Source organism: Sarcophilus harrisii, chromosome 3, assembly GCF_902635505.1.
Source record: "Sarcophilus harrisii chromosome 3, mSarHar1.11, whole genome shotgun sequence".
In the NCBI taxonomy this organism is placed as follows: Eukaryota; Metazoa; Chordata; class Mammalia; order Dasyuromorphia; family Dasyuridae; genus Sarcophilus; species Sarcophilus harrisii.
In genome coordinates, this window is record NC_045428.1 from 393605765 (window position 1) to 393624549 (window position 18785).

Genomic DNA, 18785 nt, shown 5'->3' on the forward strand with positions numbered 1-18785 from the left:
CTAAACCACCAGACTTTGAATAATGTCACCAAACAATGTCACCAGAGCATTTACCAATTAGTGAAGACTTGCTGCCTTTTTCTATATTTAAGCTCTTAGCTACCAAACACAACATTGATAAACACATTTTCTAGTTCATTGTCCTAAGAAATGGCTTTGCCATATATATTAGTCAGGTTTCTTCCTTGTGGATTCTCACAATCTAAAATTTTCAAGACTTAAAATAAACACAAAAGAAGTATCATCTAGTTTGTCCCTCTAATCATTTAAATGGTCTGAAAAAGAATTTTATGCATTCCACAAAATATTATTTTAGAACAATTTCCTACATGAGGAAAATGACAAATCTTCAAATATGCAAATTAAGGCATAATCAGATTATATAGTCTCTGCATATTCTTTTTTCATGGGTTCTTTTTTATATATTTTAATATAAATGTATATATATTTTAAATAATTTTTAAGACTTATCAAATCTTAAAGTACCAGAAATCTCTACATTATTTTTATCTTATCCTAAGACTTACAATGTGTCTCTTAATGCTAACATAAATTTCATGTGGAAATTATTTTAAGTATTCTAATGCTATTTTTGTCGAGTGGAAATGGTAAAATGGGGGAGAGTGTGCTTTGTATTTTTTGTTTTAACCAGTTTCTTATTAAAATAATGGGAAAATGTATACATATGCTGGGAGGAGGGAAAAAAATCAACAGAATGTAATTATGATTAATCTTTGTTTTAAAAACAGCTGAGCCCATTCAGTTCACACGACGCATACAGAATATTGTGGTCAGTGAACATCAGTCTGCAACCTTTGAATGTGAAGTGTCCTTCGATGATGCCATTGTTACCTGGTACAAAGGGCCCACAGAGCTTATTGAAAGTCAGAAATACAACTTTAGGAATGATGGCCGTTGCCATTATATGACCATCCACAATGTCACTCCAGATGATGAAGGTGATTTGATCATTTCCCAGTGCAAATATTGATTGCAAATTGTCCCAACAACAGAAAACAAATAACAAGATGATTCTTTCCCTTAGGTGTCTATTCAGTAATTGCTCGCTTGGAGCCAAGAGGTGAAGCTAGAAGCACTGCTGAGCTTTACTTAACAACCAAAGGTCAGGAAATAGTCTAAAGATCTAATTCAAATTACAGTATTTAAAACCTTATTTTGTAGAATCCTATAATTCTAAATGCAATCTATTTTTCTTGTAGAAATTAAACTGGAATTGAAGCCACCTGGTAAGTTAAAAAAACTTAAATGCTATCATGTAGTTTTTTTTTTTTAAATTTATATGTAAATCCAACTCCATTGCCTAAATATTTTGACTTCCCAGTTCTGAAGTGTTATAAAAATACATTTTTACAATGCCTCTGAATATTTTCATATTATAAAAATCCAAACATATAAACTCTTGTGAGTTTCAAAACCAAAGTGTAGTAGCATCTTCCTATGGTACCTAAGATTATTTCACATTCTATGCTTCATAATATTAACAGATTAGTATTTCAGCAGGAAATAAAATGTTGCATGTGTTTGTAGTAGTCATATAGTAAATATGACAGTAGTCATTTCTTAAAATGTGTTTCAAATTTTATTTCCTTCTGTTTGAAAACCACTGATGATCAGATAAATCTTAATTATATCATTGCAGTATCTGTTTTTATAATGCTTTATAATTTCCTTTCTCAGATATCCCTGACTCTAGAGTTCCTATTCCAACTATGCCTATCAGAGCAGTACCACCAGAAGGTAAGATGATTTATTTCCCATCGTATTTGTGTTTAGCCTAGCTATACCTTGAAGGAAGTTAGAGATTCTAAGAGGCAAAGATGAGGTGGGAAACCAAAAGAATGTTATTGATAATGGCTTGTATTTTCTTTAGAAATTCCCCCAGTTGTAGGTCTTCCTCTTCTTGTTTCTCTACCATCACCAGAAGAAAAGAAACCACCAGGAAAACGTATTGAAGGTATTTTATATTTTTAACATAAAAGTCATAGAACATAATTGAATAGTAAGATGCTGTTTTCCTGCTCTAGTTGTCAAATAGTTCATATGACTTTCCAAAATGTAAAATATTCCTCAGTAATGAAATGTAGGAATATCAGCAGGATAAAACATCTTTATAAGAAACAAAATTTTAGGCCCATTCACATAAATCCTAGCTCTCTCTTTTAAAAAAAAATACTTTTTTCATCATCTTATTATGAACAAAATATAGAAAACATTGAACAATTTTTTGAGTATAAAATCAACTTGGCACATTAGTTGCAAAACCATTCTGCTTGTCTATTTGCCACACAATCTCCTTCTGTTCCCTTCTATATATTTAAAAAATACTTTAATGACACACTTATTCCTTTTTTTGTTTTGCTCTGTTTCCTCCTCTTCAACTTCTCTTTAAGTATATCATTCCTTCCCCAAACCTTCCCATGTAACAAATAAGTAATCCGAACTCTCTTGAAGAAGAGCAAGGAAGCACTTAGACAACTAATACTCTGGTTCCCTGCCATCACTGCAGTTTCTTTTTAAATGAAATAAAAATAAAATAAAAAAGAATATATATTTATAATGGATTTTGAATGTAGCCTGGAAAAAATGGGAAACCTAGAAATATGGTTCCACATACCCCTATCCATGTATAGCAATAACATCTGATATAATTCTCAAACTAATTTATCCAGAAATTTGGCTTTAAAAAAAATTCTCAAACAATTTTGATGGCCATGCCAGACATACATGTACATGTATGCACATACACGTATGAGTGTATACACACATAAGATATACATCTGTTTATTTCTCAGGCATGTCTGATTTCTTTGTGACTCCTATTTGGACTTTCCTTGGCAGAAATAATGAAGTAGCATGTCATTTTCTTCTCCAGCTCTTTTTTACCGATAAGGAAACTGGAGGAAAGAGTTAAATGACTTGCCCAGGATTAAACAGCTAGTAAATATCTGAGACCAGGTTTGAACTCAGGAAGATGAGTTTTCCCAATTCTGGGTCCAGAACCCTAAGTACTATGCCTCCTGGGTGCCCTAGACATTTGCAATATGTGCATATATATGCACACACAAAGTATGTTTACATATATAATATACACATATTTTATATAGATGTTTTTCTTATCTCTTCAAGTCTTAGAGTGTCTATTGTTATTTCTTACACGTGTATATACACATATTATATATATATATATTATGTTTATATGTACACATACATTAAAAACTTTTATTACATAGATATGTGTATATATAAAAATAAAGCCCACATATATGCATGTGTAAAGGTATATGACCACAAATGGAGACTGTTGCATGAAAGCATATGAGTATGCTTCAACTTAATGCTTAATTGGAAAAGTTCAAATTATTGATGATAATTCATCCATCATAATAGACTAAAAATTAATATAATTAATAAAATTAAATAATGCAAATACTATAATATTACATGTATATATAAAAATATAGAATTAATAAAGTATACATGCTCCAAATAGGTATGCTATAGCATGGACTAACAGAAAGAATACTGGATTTGGAGTCAGGATTCTTGAATTGGTCCTAGCTCTGCTGCTTTCTAGCTTTTCTGTTACTTTAGACAAATTACTGCAACTCTCAGAGCCTCAATTTTTCATTGGTTAAAATAGGAAGGTTCTTCCAAGATAATCTCTAAATTCCCTTTTTGCTCTTGATCCTATGAGAAACCAATGAGAATTATCAGGATACATAAGAACGTGCACACACTAGAGCTCAAGTGTTTGACTCAACACAATTATTCTGCAGCTTTTATGTACAAGTCATTGGTAATGTTTATATCACTTACACCAGTTTCCCAATGTCATACTTTTAATAAATAATGACTTGTTGTTTTTCCAGTGACCAAAAAGGCTGTGAAGAAAGATGTCAAAAAGGTTGTTCCAAAACCTAAGGAAGTAGCACCACCACCACCTGAAGGTAAGATGATAACCCAGCATTCAACTGTTTGAAATTTTCTTGTACCCTTGTAACCTTAAAACCTACAATGGGTCATGAGGAGGGAAGAAGAACACCCAAGGTAATTATTGGTTGGAAATTTTCACTAATTATGTTACATAATAGTAATTTTCCTTCTCTTTTATTCAACCTTCCTCTTTCTTCCTCTTTTTTTATCTCCTTTCTTCTTTCAGCTCCCTTCCTTCCAATTCCCTTTATTTTCCACACCCCTTCTTTGATTCTTTTTTTCCACCCTGATCACAGACAGCATTCAAAGACAATCTAAAATTTGCTTAGCCTTCTTGACCTTGAAGGCAAAAAAAAAAAAAAGTGCTAACAAGATCCTTATTGAGGATAATGAATTTTGTTTGGGGTATTTTGAGTTTGAAATATCTATTGGACATTCAGTTGGAGATGATAAATATGCAATTGATAGTTTCAGAACTAGAGCTCAGGAAAAAATAGTAAGGTTTAATATAAAGATTTGGGAATAATCTCCATAGAGAAAATAATTGAACCTAAGAGAACTAATGAAATCACCAATGGTTAAGAGAAAAAAAAGAAGGGGGGTCCCAGACAAGATCATCAGAAGAGAACCATGTTTATAAAATGGGACATGGATTGTTAGTCCAGTAAAGACTTCTGAGGAAAATCAGAAAGATAGGTAGGAAGAAACCAAAAGAGAAAGCATTGTTCAATAAGCCCAAGGAAGAGATATTCTCCAAGAAGTCATCAACAATATTATATGTTACAAAGAAGTCAAAAAGAATAAGAACTGAGAATAGATCATAAAGTTTGGAAATTTGGGAATCATTTATAAATTTGGAGAGAGCAATTTTGGTGGGAGTGAAGAAATTGAAAATAAAAGTATAAAGGATTGTGAAATGAATGAGTGGAGAAAAAGAGGAGGTGATAATGGAAACAACTTTTTTAAGAGTTTAGAAGACAAGAGATATAGGACAGTAATTAGGGTTAAAGAAATAGGACTAAGATTCTTTAAGAATGAGAGAGTTAGACATGCTCATAGTGGGAAGGATGAAGCCTTCAAAGCTTAGGAAGTTAGAGAGTTAGGACTTTTTGCCTGAAGAAATTGGAGGGAATTGCATCAAAGGTCCAAGCCCATCTGGGGCTAACTGGGAAGAAAAGGACCACCTCATCTTCAAAGACTGTAGCAAAGGAGTAGAGAATAGGTGATGATGTGAAAGGGTTTTGAGATATACAGTGAGAAAGAGGGGAGAATAACTCTTAAACTGCTATGCAAGGAATGCAAGTGGAGAGAAGGGATAAAATAGATGGTTTGGGAAGAAAACACAAGATTTGGAAGTGGACAGAGTTTATAGAGTCAATTAGAGAAGAGTAAAAGGATTGCCTTGAAAACTGCACAACAAGAGTCAGATTTTTAAATAATTTTTAACTAATTATATTGTCATTCTTGAAATTTGGATTTTTTTTCATTAATGTAAACTGTCCTTATTAATGCCGTGATTTTATTTTAAATTTGAATTATTTGGGCTTTTACTAGAGACCAATTTCTTTGAATCTTGCTCTTTTTAACTCTTCTAATAATTTCTAATGACTATTCATTATGACAGGATTGTAACAAAGCTCTAAGTAATGAAAATGTAGTCTATACACATATGTGTGTGTTTATCTTGAATAGAAAATGCATATAAAATCAGTGGAAATTTTGCTTGTAAAGTGAAGGAAGACATAATATTGAATATGTGTGTGTGTTTTAAATTCCAGAGGAAGTTAAGAAGCCCTCACCCCCAACTGTACTAATCCCAGCAAAAGGTAAAGAAAAATGGATACATTTCTATTAGATTTATGTTTGCTTTTTGAATACTTAAAATGTTTTCCTTATCTCTTTTCAAGTGTTAAGGTAGCTATTATGTTATCAGTTTCTTGTTAAATATGTATATAAAAGCATTTGAAAAATGAGCATTTGCTAACAGTCAGCAAGTCATCCACTGCCATTTACTGGACTAGGTGTTGGAGACACAAACAGAGAGAGTTCAGGATCTAAATTACAAAAGACCAAGTGAAAGGAAAATAGCAAGTCCAACAAGTACTAGGCAGTGGACCCTATGACAAATTAATATATTTTGATCATTTTATTCTGGAAAATAGCAGAGGTGGTAGGGTGTGGTAGAAAATGTTGCTGTTCAGTTGTTTTCCAGGCACATCTGACTGACCACTACCCCATTTGGAGTTTTCTTGACAAAGATACTTTAAGTAATTTGCCATCATAATATTGCTGTTTCCACCAAGCCTCCAGGTCTGCTATTGCTAGCAATATTATTTGATATTTCCACCCCAAGGCTGTTTCCTTACCAGTAAAACTAGATGATTAGAATAGACTCAGATTCCTTTCAGTTCTGAATCTAGGTTCCTATATAAGAATATTTTTATAAGGATGGCCTATATGAATTTTCTGACTCATAGCTATGTTCTGTAGGCTTAAAAGTTTAAGAGGCTCAAAATATTCTAATCTCTTTGGATACATCATCAAGAAATAAGAGAACATTATGGTACAGTGGAAATAGCACTCACTTTTGAGACAGAGAAACTAGATACAAACCCTCTTCTGATGCTTACTCCCTGTGTGACTCAATTCTTAAGGAATATTTTACATTTCTTCCAAATTTACCCTGGAATGTATAAAGCAAAATTGTTAGAAGTTTGAGCTGAAATAGAAGTCTCTCTTATTTCAGTCAAAAAGAGCAATATAATAATGAAGTTTAATTTAAATCCCAAAAATGTGTAGTAGACTATATATAATCCTGTTGCTATTGAGTTGATTGTTCTCTGTGGATAAAATGCCTATACTAACATTAGCAATCTTGTGTTTAAGTTCCAGAAATGATTGATGTTTCCTCAAAGGCTGAGGAAGTGAAAATATCCACTATATCCAGAAAGAAAGAGGTCCATAAAGAAAAAGAGGTTGTACATGAAAGAAAACAAGCAGTCTATGAGGAAAAGAAAGTTTATATTGAATCTTTTGAAGAACGTTTTGATGATTTAGATGTGGAACCTTATGAAGAACCTTCTGAAGGACCTTATGTGGAACTTTATGAAGAGCCAGAAGATTGGTATGAAGAGGCTAAAGAAGTTCATAAAGTTAAAAAGGAGCAATATGAAGAATGGGAAGAAGATTTTGAAGAACAACCGCAATACTATGAAAGGGAAGAGGGCTATGATGAAGGGGAAGATGATTGGGAAGAAAGAAAACAAATATATCAACAAGAAGTTTATGAAGGTATATGAAACTTCCTTCCCTATCTTCCTTGTCTTTATTTTAGCTAACAGTGATATTGATGTGGATTGAATAGATACAAATTTCATTAATTTTTTTTTTTTGCTTTGAGACAATTTAACATAAAGTGGATTTTTTTAAACTATCAGAGAACACTTTTAAAATTAATTAGGCAAACATTTGTGGATTGTTTACAATTGACAAAACTCTGGCTAAATAGTGTAGAGGGAGACACTATGGTAAATAAGACAGTATGCTTGCTCTCAATGAGCTTATAATAAAGAAGATAAGACAGTCACAAAGAAACCTAATACATATAATAGTACTATATTATATGTATGTATAATATGTATTAATACATAATAGAATTAAGAGTATAATAAAAGATGCATATAAAGTGCTATGGCAACTCAGAGGAAGGATGGTAATAATAACAATGATAATAATAAGATTTACAAAGTACTTTACAAATATTATTTCATTTTATTCTCACTATATCTCACTAATACTGGGACATAGGTCTTTTTGTACAGATGAGGAAACTGAAGCCCAGAGGGATTTGCCCAGGATCACACAGCTAGTAAATGTCTGAGACAAAATGTGAAATAAAGTTTTTCTGAGTCTAATTTCAGTAAGCTACTCACTTAGGTATCTAGCAGAGACTATACCTCATTTGAAGAATGAAAAAAGATTTCATGAAAATTACAATATTTGAACTGGATCTTAAAGAATGGGTAGGAATTATAAAGACAGTTTATTTGGAGGTTGGTGGTAGGGAGAACAGGTATTTAAGTTTCAAAGGTAAAAGTTCCACAGAATATAATTTCAGCCTCAAAGTATTTTCTTTAAAACTTGTAAAGGAGCATTAAGTCTTTTATCCCCAAAGCTGACTGACAGATATTTCAATGCTTTTGGTTATGTATCAAGTCAGATTTCATTTTTACAAGTCAATCTGCACATGTGGTTTGATCTCACTCAAAAATAATAGATGACTTATTGAATAGGAACCACTACTAAACCCATTAAAAACAGAAATCCATGTAAATTAATTATGAAATAAATTATTTTCACATAAAATTATTAAATATTTTATGTTAAAATAATATCATGGTATTTAACTTAGTTGTTAGTACAATCTATTCAAAATTACGTATCTAAACATTATCATTCTTTTTTATCATTGTTTTTCAATCAAGAATCACTAGAAAAGAAAATTCCAGCAAAAGTACCAGAAAAGAAAGAAGTAGCACTTCCTAAAGGTATGGAATTTAAATTACTTTAAAAACAACTCCATCCAGTCAGTCTGATAAAGATTTGTTTGTCTCTTCATTGGAAAGACACATGTACATCACTAGTGTGATCAAATAGACACAACTTCTTCACTGAGATTTAATATTTGAGCAAATGCATTCTTACTTTGTTCAATTTTATTCACTGAAAAGCAAGATGATAAAAGAAAATCCATTATCATAAATATGGACATTTAGAATAAAACAAAATTATAATTAAGTACCAAACACTGTCATTTAACTTATTGAAGTGCTAAATTGTTCGATCTGCTTAACATGTGGGTGATATTTTAAAAGAATTCAAAAGTTCTGCAATTTTAAAACAAAATTTTAAATTTTTTTAAAATGCCTTTAGTTGTTAAGAAGCCCGTAGTTGAAAAAATTGAAAAGACTTCTCGAAGAATGGAAGAGGAAAAAGTCAAAGTTACCAAAGGTATCATCACTTTACCAATATTTTTATTATCACAAGTACACTAAATATACTTTTCTTCTATCGATACTTTTTAAATATTAATGAAAATTAAGATTTTTTAAATGTAAAAGGCATATTCATCTTCATACAACTGTAATTATACATATTTTTAAAGTACCAGAAGTTTCAAAGAAGATTGTTCCACAAAAACCTTCCCGGGTACCAGTACAAGAAGAAGTTATTGAAGTGAAAGGTATAAATCTTTTTCTTTCAGCTACAAGCTTCAAACATTACATATGTAATGCTATATGATATATAATAGGATTGGGACTGTATTGTCTATAGAAATGTACATATGTTTTTGTATATTTTAAAATGCATGTACCCATAATTTAAGTAATGGCAACACTTCTATTGTGTTTAGTCTTCTAACTTAATATGTAACATATTCCAAGGCAAATAATTTTTCCTTATGTCCTGATTCATTTACATCGATAACTTAATCAAATTGAAATAGCCTCATATTTTGTGTGAAGAAGTTGTATCTATATGGTCCCCATCTAATTAACATATGCTAAAAACTGCATGGTTATTCATTTGATTGTTTTAAGATGCTAAATTGGCTGTACCTCATAGCTTTAAAAGATGACATGAATATTTCTGCATATCATCATGCAGTGATATATCCATATTTTTTAAGGATATCCAGACTAACTCATTTTAATTTCATCTTAAAATGGTTAGAACTCATGTACAATGCACATGATTGATATTATGTCATGTCATATGGACAAAATAATTCTGATGTGATATATACTCTTTTTAAAGTACCAGCTGTGCATACAAAGAAGGTTATTTCAGAAGAAAAGATGTTCTTTGCTTCTCATACAGAGGAAGAAATTTCAGTTACAGGTATAAGTCACATTTGAACTTTGGGATAAAAAAGAAAACCATCTAGATGGTCTTCTCTTTTCTTCTTAATATATATTGTAATAATTTATATGTATATATTTTATGTACATTTCTGTCCTGTTTACATCTCAAATTTGTGTTTGTTTGACTTGATTTCAATATACTTTAAAAAGTCAATCCTTATATCTGAAATATACATCAGAATTAAAATTTCTAATTTTTTAAAGTCCCTGAGGTGCACAAGAAAACTGTCGTAGAAGAAAAAGTTCATGTTGCTGTCTCGAAAAAAGCTGAGCCCCCACCTCAAGGTATCACTGATTTGATGCAAAATTCAAATCTTTCTAAAATGCCTGAATGTGTTAATGTTATATTTAGTGACCTAGTCAAAATTTGTCAAGCATACATTTCAGGCTTAATTTTTTTTTTTTTTTGCTAAATGTTAAGAGAAAAGAAAGAAAAAAATACAGTTCTTGTCTTAAGTATTTTCCAATCTAGTCAAGTATTACTAAAATTCAAATATTTTAATTACCTTATATAATTTAATCATTGATTCTAAATAATAAAAATTATAAAAATTAAATGACTAAAAATTATCTTTCAAGTAATAGAAGTTTACAAGAAACCTCCTCCTGAGGAAGAGGTTCCTGTACCCATTCCCAAGAAAGTGGAAGCTCCTCCAGTTAAAGGTGAATGCCAATAATCAAGTGTTTGAACAATAATTCTTCTGTCCATTATTTCTAGCCTTGTAGACATATATATTTCCCATTAATCTTAGCTAGTGATAAAAGTTGAGTATCTAGCATCTATTTTAATCATACTTATCAAAAGTTCAGTAATATGCATTAAATTAATTTCCTCTGATGTCTTACTATCTGTGGACAAGTCTCTCAAATTACACTATCTCTTTAAAGTCCCTGAGGCACATAAGAAACCTGTCCCAGAAGAAAAAGTACCAGTTCCTGTTCCTAAAAAAGTGGAGCCCCCACCACCCAAAGGTAGCCTTCTAATTATAGAGAAACACAAAACAAGATGTTTGGCTTTTATCTCCACATGTCTTTGTCTGTGTGAGTGTGACAACCAAACTTTTCTGCCATCTATTTGTAATTTGTGTAACTCTGTAAGTCCTGACTTAAGTACACAATAACTACAAAAAAAACTTCTTCATATACAACTGTAATGTATGACACAAGTCTCAGTAATATTTTAGATGTGTCTATTCTAGTTACATATTTTTTATGTTTAATGTAATTAACAGAAATCACGTATAGAATAATTCATGTGTATTGTTATAGAAATTAATAGTTCTTTATCACAAACAGAATCTATTAAATAACCAAATGACTGCTCTCCAAAATCTTAAAACTTATTTAAAACTTGTGATTTAAAGTACTCTTAGTCTGCCCAAAATAAAGATTCTCATCATCATTTTCACAATGGTGTCTTTAAAGTGCCTGAGGTTCCCAAGAAACCTGTCCCAGAAGAGAAAAAGCCCACTCCTGTTCCCAAGAAAGAAGTGGCCCTTCCACCTAAAGGTATAGCAGATCTTAAGTTGGAGTGACTAAAACGTACTCTCTTTATTCTGTTTGTTCTTCTTAAGTCCTGCATGTGGTCTCTGGTTTTTTCTTCTTCATTTCATACTCCTTATTTTTTTGTTTATTGTTTGTTTCAGTTTATTGTTAGTTATTTTGCCCATTGTACATATGTCTCCTTGGAAAAGTCTTATATCTTACTGATACACATTGTTTAGCATCTTTAAAATTCTTGAAGTACGTCTCAAATTTCTTTTAAATTTTCAAATTCCCCTTTTAAATAAAAGAGGAAACCCAAAACAGTTTCCCTTATGCTTAACATACTCTCTTGAATATTTAGAGAAGAAATATTTTGTGAAAGATTTGTGAACATATTTCTGGAAAAATATCTACTAATGTTCATGTACACTGAAATTCAAGTTTAGTATGTATTACAACTTCATTCACAGGTATTCCAAGAAGGATTCTGAAATGAAACTCAGCAAATTTTGACTTTAGCTGAATGAATAACAAATTTCACCAGCATCATTAGGAATCTTGCCATTGTTATTACAAAAAGACAGTGATGCTATTTGTTTACCTTTTTAAATGTGAGAAATATTTCAGAAGTAAAAAGACAGGATTTGGCACTGACTTGATGTTAGAGGCCAGGAAACAGCCAAGAAAGGACAAAATTGAGTGACTGGGTGGATAATAGTGCATCCGTAGAAATGGAGAAAATTTAAATATAGGCAGGTTTGGGAGAAAAAGTTCTCTTTTTTTTGGACATGTTGAATTTAAGATGTCAGGAAGATAGGGACAGAGGGGAAGTTGATACAAACAGAAGTTTAAAAAAATTGTCGTGATAGTGGGTAAGCTTGTCAAAGTAGAAAGATGAAATAAAGTAGTACCCAGAGTTGAGTAAAAAAGATGAAGAAGAAGAACCAGAACAGCTCAATTTCCATGAAAATCTATGGAGAAGAGATCAACAATAAAGACGAAACCATGTTTATTAAGTGAAGAGAATGGGAAGGGAGGAGGAGAATAAAGGCAAGAACCTGGGATATGACAATTGGTTAATCTTGATGTGAGCAATTTTAGTAGCACAGTTGGGGACATAAATCTTTAGAGAATTGAAGAAAGAGTAAGTGGTAAGGCTGGAATCAGTGAGCGTAGTTAACTCTTACTAGAATGTTAGCAAAAAAGGGAAATTAAGAAATAAAATGATAATCTGAGAGGACCAAGGGGAAGGTTCATTCAGGGTAGGGAAAACTTGAGGATCTTTGTAAGTCAGAAAAGCATATGGCATTTAGGAGGAGGAATTGAAGAAGCTGTGAGGGAAAGAGGACCACAAAGATTAGTGGAGCAATAAAGAAATAAATAAAAATAAAATAGTAGGAAACAAGAGGATAAAGAAACACACACAAGTGAGGGTTAGCTTTGGAAAGGAAGAAGCTCCACTTCTTAGTCAGAAAGAAAGGAGAAGAAGATGGCAAAAGGCATAGAAAGATTTTAAGATGTGAAAGAAAAGAACTGAGAAAGTTCATGTTGGCTTTTAGTCTTCCAAATAGTCTAAATATATAATTGTTCTTGTTGTCAGAGTCCCTTTCTTTGTCTGAAAATTTTAAAAACTACAGAAAAGTCTTTATAATAACCATGAAACACATTGGCTACTGATTATAACTATATGTGTATATATATATATGTACATATATATATATTTATTTATCATAGGAATATAAGTTTAGAATTGAAGGGAATCTTAGGGGTCACTGAGAACAACTGTGTCATTTTATAGATAAAACTGAGGCAAAGAGAAATTCAGTGATGGATTCAGGGTCACATATCTGTTAAATGTCTCAGAGATGATAACTCAAGTCTTCCTGACTCCAAGTTCATCTTTGTATGCATTACACCACACTGATTCTCTTTTTCATTCCTATTCACTGATTACTTCCATTTTGAATTGCTTAAACACTTTTTAAACTTCTGTATATGAATCAGTTATTCATCTTTTGATTTTCCTCGTAATTTTTATCAGAACATAGAAAATAGAATCTAGCCTTAATGAATCCCATTAAGGTTGTTTGTTCCTATGTCAGTCAATCACTCAACAATCATTCATTGAATTCCTAATGTGTGTCAGGCAGTGGAGATACACTGTGCACAAATAAGTTCCTTTAAAGAACTTATATTACTTAATTATGAAAACTGGGTCTTAGTTTAATTAAATACCATTTTGTCAAATCCTTTTGCATTACCAGAACCACCTAAACGACGTATCCCTGAAGAAGAAATTCCTGCTCCTGTTGTTAAAAGAGAGGAAGCCCCTCCAGCTAAAGGTATATTGATCCATTTATTAATGTCCTTTGGCGTTTTCTTTACATTTCTTGGTTTTTCTATCACATGTGAGCTCTCCTTTTGTTACAAAATGAATTCATATTTGATATGTTACAACATGCCATAATATAAAAAGTCTGAAAAACAAATATCTTCTTAAGTTCCTGAGGTACATAAGAGAGTGGTCACAGAGGAAAAGATTACCATCATTACTCAAAGGGAAGAGTCTCCACCTGCACCAGGTACTCTTTTTTAAAAAAGTTTACTTGTTTATAATCACCTGAAAATCTTCATGACTTTTAATAAATAAATTGATTTCTGTCATTCTTTATCATTCTGAGAATTTTTAAATTCAATACTATCTTTTAAGAACCTGAAGTGCCAAGGAAAAAGAAGGTTCCTGAAGAAAGGAGACCTGTTCCTCCAAAAAGGGAAGAAGCACCACCAGCCAAAGGTACACAATCTTTTTCTTCAATTTCAGAAAACCTGCTTTCCTAATCTTTAGGGGGTAGTCTGTTGGTGTTGTAGCATAAATATACATTGGTTGTTGATTCTGTTGTAGATTGATCTATGTTTTTTGTTGTCTATTGTTGATAAGAGTTTTAAATCCTAAAACTTATGTAATGTTTTTAAAGTACCCCCAGTCCTTAAGAAGGCAGTAACAGAAGAGAAGGTTCAAGTGATTGTCCCTGTTTCTAAGAAAGAAAAGGCAATTGCTCCACCCAAAGGTATGATTGATAGTTATGGTTTGGAAAAAAAAACTTTTAGAGTCTTAAGTCCTCAAACTTTTTGTTTTTCTGGTGCTAATCTTTCATTTTGGAAATCTGCTTCTCTTCTGGGTGCAGGGTATCTGGATGTGTGTATATCTATGTGGTGTACTATGTAATTTATTTGTTTTCATATTTTTGTGAAATTATTGTTCCTAATCAAATATTATAAAAATATTAGAAAGTCTTTAAAGTGTATAGTTCTAAGTCCTTAAACTTCAAGTTTAATGTGTGTGTATATGTTTTTAAGTGGCTGAGGTCTCTAAGAAAACTGTTACAGAAGAGAAAAGATTCTTTGCAGAAGAAAAAGTCTCAGTGGCAGTTCCCCATAGAGTGGAAGTCACCCACCATGAAGGTATATAGACAGCTGTCTTAATGAATTTGGAGGAAGGGAGGAGGGAAAAATGGTTTTTGTGTTTGTGTTGTCCAAAATATCCTCTCTTTTCTTCTTTCATGAATGGATTTTTTTTACATTTGATGTAAATGGTCTGATATTTATTGATGTCTTACAATTTTTAGACCAGCATGGCTTCCTGATAAAGGCATCTTTATGTAGGGATCTACAATGATACCTACTCCATAACAGAAAAAAATCAGCCAAGCCATTGGTGTGTTAAAGTTTAATTGGCTCTCTGAAAGAAAGAAAAAAGTATCCTCAACACACTTTTTGGTTTAATCTGGATCAGTACCATTCTTCTCTCCATGTTTGCTTAATCCTAGACAATCAGCAAAACAATAAGTCAAGCCTTGATTTGTATTATTTGCCAATTCCCAAGGTATTTTTTAATTATAACTTTTTATTGACAGAACCCATGCCTGGGTAATTTTTTTTACAACATTATCCCTTGCACTCACTTCTGTTCCAACTTTTCCCCTTCCTCCCTTCACCCCCTCCCCCAGATGGCAAGCAGTCCTATATATGTTGAATATGTCACCATATAGCCTAGATACAATATATGTGTGCAAAACCGAACAGTTCTCTTCTTGCACAGGAAGAATTGGATTCAGAAGGTAAAAAATAACCTGGGAAGAAAAACAGAAATGCAAGCAGTTTACATTCATTTCCCAGTGTTCTTTCTTTGGGTGTAGCTGCTTCTGTCCATCCAAGATCAATTGAAACTGAGTTAGGAATTCCCAAGGTATTAAAATTTTAACAAGGAGATTCTGAGCTGGTAAAAGCTGGCTCCAGCACATCCCTAAAAATCCAATTGACAAAAATACCGTATCTGAAACATTATGAAACATTCCACGCCCGTCTACTGAAAAAGAGGAAAGTGAGCTTTTCCCTGAGATGAAAATGGTCTTTTAAGTTCATGCTAATGTTGTTTTTATTTATGTCATAATTGTTGTATGTTCTATTTGTCCTACTTCATCTTGCATCACTTCATACAACTCTTTCTATGTTTCTCTGAATTTTTATGTTCACCATGGCATAAATATTATTCACTTATATTATTATATCATAATTTAGTCATCCTTTCCTCAATTGAAGGTCTTCACTTTCTCAGCATTTTTTTCCTACAACGAAAAGTACTCCTATGAATATTTTATTATCTACAAGACTTTTCCATCATTGATCTCTATGAAGTAGCTTCATATTATACCATGGAGCATAATCAGAAATGAGATTGCTAGATCAAATGGTTCAAAAAGTTTAATGACTTTTTTCTCACAATCAAAATTGTTTTCTAGAATGGTTTAAATAATTGATAACTCCTCCAGTCGCCCATTTGTTTATTTGACTTCTGAGAGCCCCTTCAACATTGTTTGTTTTCATTTTTAATTATATTTTCCAATTTTATATGTGTAATATGAAATCTAATTGTTTTGTGTTTCATTATTTAAGATTTAGAGAATTCTTTCCTATGGCTATTGACAACTTGCCATTGTGCTTTTGTTTCTTTCCTTTGATCAGTTATGTATTGAAGAGAGTGGTTACTTTTCAGACTTCGACTGGAGATATTTATTTCCCCATTCTATAGTTTCTCTTATTATTCGAATTAGCATAGAATTCCCTTTTGCAAAAACTTTTCATTTGTATGAAATGGACAAATTCCATCAGATTTTCCATTTGGTCTGTATGTTGAAATTTATCTATATTTTGTAGAGCTCTTGAAACAAGTCCTATCTGCCTCCAATTATCTTCCAGCATTCCAAGAACAAAATATGGGCAGAGGTTGGAATAGACATGGGAAATAAGCATTTTGTCCAGTAGTCTTTAAAGGCACATTTTATACTCTCAACTCATTCTTCTAGCCTACTAGGATGGCATCTATATTAAGCATTCCTTTTTCTGTATAATTTGCAGTAAGTAAATAGGTATCATCTTTAAAGACTCACACACTCTGCCCTCATCTCAGATTAGCTGCACCTATGTACATAGAACAAACAAGCATTGTAGTATACATTACTGCTTTATCTATGGCAAAGCTGCATTTGATGTGTTTGCCACTATGGAAGTACTCAAATATATGAATTTTCTGTATAAAAAGCTATCTCAAAGTAATGATTTGGTGCAGCAGTTAATCCTCTTAAAAAATTAGGATCCTGAACAGGAAATTTACTTATTTCTGAAAGTAAATGGATTTGCAATTTTCCACATTAAATCAACAGTTATTTTAATCACAAAAATATTTTCACAAACTTCATATGTTCAGTATATGTTGACTTGCACAAATTATTGAATTTCTTTGTTGCTCATTTCTCTATGTATTCTATAGAAAGAACTTAAAAGAATTACTTTAAAGTGATGCTAGATCCTAATTCACAGGACAGTTATTTTTTTAAAATGATGACTTTTACAATTAAAACCCATGAATTAGTTTCGAAAAAAAAGGTGCCCTGATCTCTCTGCTAAAAATTTAACAGCTGTTAGACATGGTTCTGCAGTAAATACATTTATACAGATAACATCAATATTGTTGGATAAAGTTACATTACAATTCAATCTTGTCTTTAAAATATCAGCAGAGGAAGAATGGGGTTATGAAGAAGAAGAAGAAATGGTATCCGTTGCTGTTTATAGAGAAGAGGAAAGAGAGGAAGAGGAGGAACAAGTGGAGGTTACATCATACGAAGGTATGAATGCTACTTCCAAGACTACAAAGAATCAGGACTCTTTAAAAAAAAACTATAATATGGATATCAGATTAAAAGAAAGCAACAATCTTCATTCAGTCAGCAAGTAGTTTGTAGGCAGGACTTGTGTGTAGTAGATGTCTTTCTTGTCAAACCAAGTTACCATGATTTTTATGTGTCAGATTTCATGTCATATGTTGTGTCATGACCAAGCATGGTAGCCCAATCCTGGCTTCCTTTGCATTGTTACTAATGTTCTGTGAAATAAGATGGAGTGGTGATTATTTATAGAAGACTAAAGAGTGTACATACTATGCTCTTGATATTTGGGAAAGAACAAAGAAGATACTAACCACATCTTCCTGTGTGATCGAATTTACTCTGAATCTCTTTCTCTCAACTTTCAGAATAGCTCAAAATTCTCTGACTGTTAATGCCTAAAACTTGAGCTGTCTCTGCTGTCTGTCTGAAATATTCATAGCCAACTACAAATGCTAAAACAATAGATCATATAAGCTTAATCTCACAGAATCAAGACCAGATTTATTTTCTTATAAATTTGAAGCACTTTGATTAGTTAAAAATATTTTGCAGGAAAAGTTGATATTGAATAAATGGTCAGATTTTCACTTATTCAAATCTCTTTAAATCAATTCAGTTGTATCTAAACAAGTCAATTAGAGTTTTGTGGGGGGGGGGGTTGTTGTTTTTATTTGTTTTTGCTGAGGCAATTGGGATTGTGACTTCCCCAGGATCACACAGCTAGGAAATGTTAAGTGCCTGAGATTAGATTTGAACTCAGGTCCTCTTGACCTCAGGGCTGCTGTTCTATCCACTGCACCACCTAGCTAGCTACCCAGTTTTATAGTCTTTTAAGGAAAAATGTAATGTTCTTGTAATACCTCTTATTGTATTGTGATTTTCAATACATCTGCCTAAATGCAGCATGCTATTTAATGTTATGTAAAACAAAAGGATTTTCCAGAGAGAAAAATCCCAATTAAATTCTGTTTGGGAGGAAACTGTAGGTAATTCAATAATATAGCTGTCTCCCCTGCATAACGATGAATGGACTGTATTGCCTTCATGTTAAAATGCCCTTGAGCCTATACATTGCATTTGCATCTATGTTTGTGACTTTTTTTTAAACAAAGATAGTATTTATAACATTTTCTACTAAGAAGAAATGGCTGTCATAAGGAGTTTCTGTCCCTACCCTGGTAGGGTATATAGATAT

At 32.1% G+C, this 18785-nt stretch overlaps 1 protein-coding gene across 3 annotated transcripts in view; it reads left to right on the forward strand.

The window, feature by feature from the left end:
- Nucleotides 1–18785, forward strand: part of TTN (titin) — a 324196-nt gene that overhangs the window by 131113 nt on the left and 174298 nt on the right. For 2 of the 3 annotated variants that reach the window (XM_031960390.1, XM_031960391.1), the window contains exons 106-127: nt 750–959; nt 1046–1123; nt 1221–1247; nt 1699–1758; nt 1892–1975; nt 3891–3968; nt 5733–5780; nt 6841–7245; nt 8439–8501; nt 8887–8964; nt 9119–9196; nt 9772–9855; nt 10083–10163; nt 10458–10541; nt 10767–10850; nt 11304–11387; nt 13628–13705; nt 13865–13945; nt 14074–14157; nt 14339–14431; nt 14721–14825; nt 17438–17548. The exons of the other annotated variant lie outside the window; for it this stretch is intronic. In XM_031960390.1, coding sequence (XP_031816250.1) covers nt 750–959; nt 1046–1123; nt 1221–1247; nt 1699–1758; nt 1892–1975; nt 3891–3968; nt 5733–5780; nt 6841–7245; nt 8439–8501; nt 8887–8964; nt 9119–9196; nt 9772–9855; nt 10083–10163; nt 10458–10541; nt 10767–10850; nt 11304–11387; nt 13628–13705; nt 13865–13945; nt 14074–14157; nt 14339–14431; nt 14721–14825; nt 17438–17548 — 2178 coding nt within the window. The remainder of the gene's footprint in view (nt 1–749; nt 960–1045; nt 1124–1220; nt 1248–1698; nt 1759–1891; nt 1976–3890; nt 3969–5732; nt 5781–6840; nt 7246–8438; nt 8502–8886; nt 8965–9118; nt 9197–9771; nt 9856–10082; nt 10164–10457; nt 10542–10766; nt 10851–11303; nt 11388–13627; nt 13706–13864; nt 13946–14073; nt 14158–14338; nt 14432–14720; nt 14826–17437; nt 17549–18785) is intronic. 3 annotated transcript variants of the gene reach the window in all.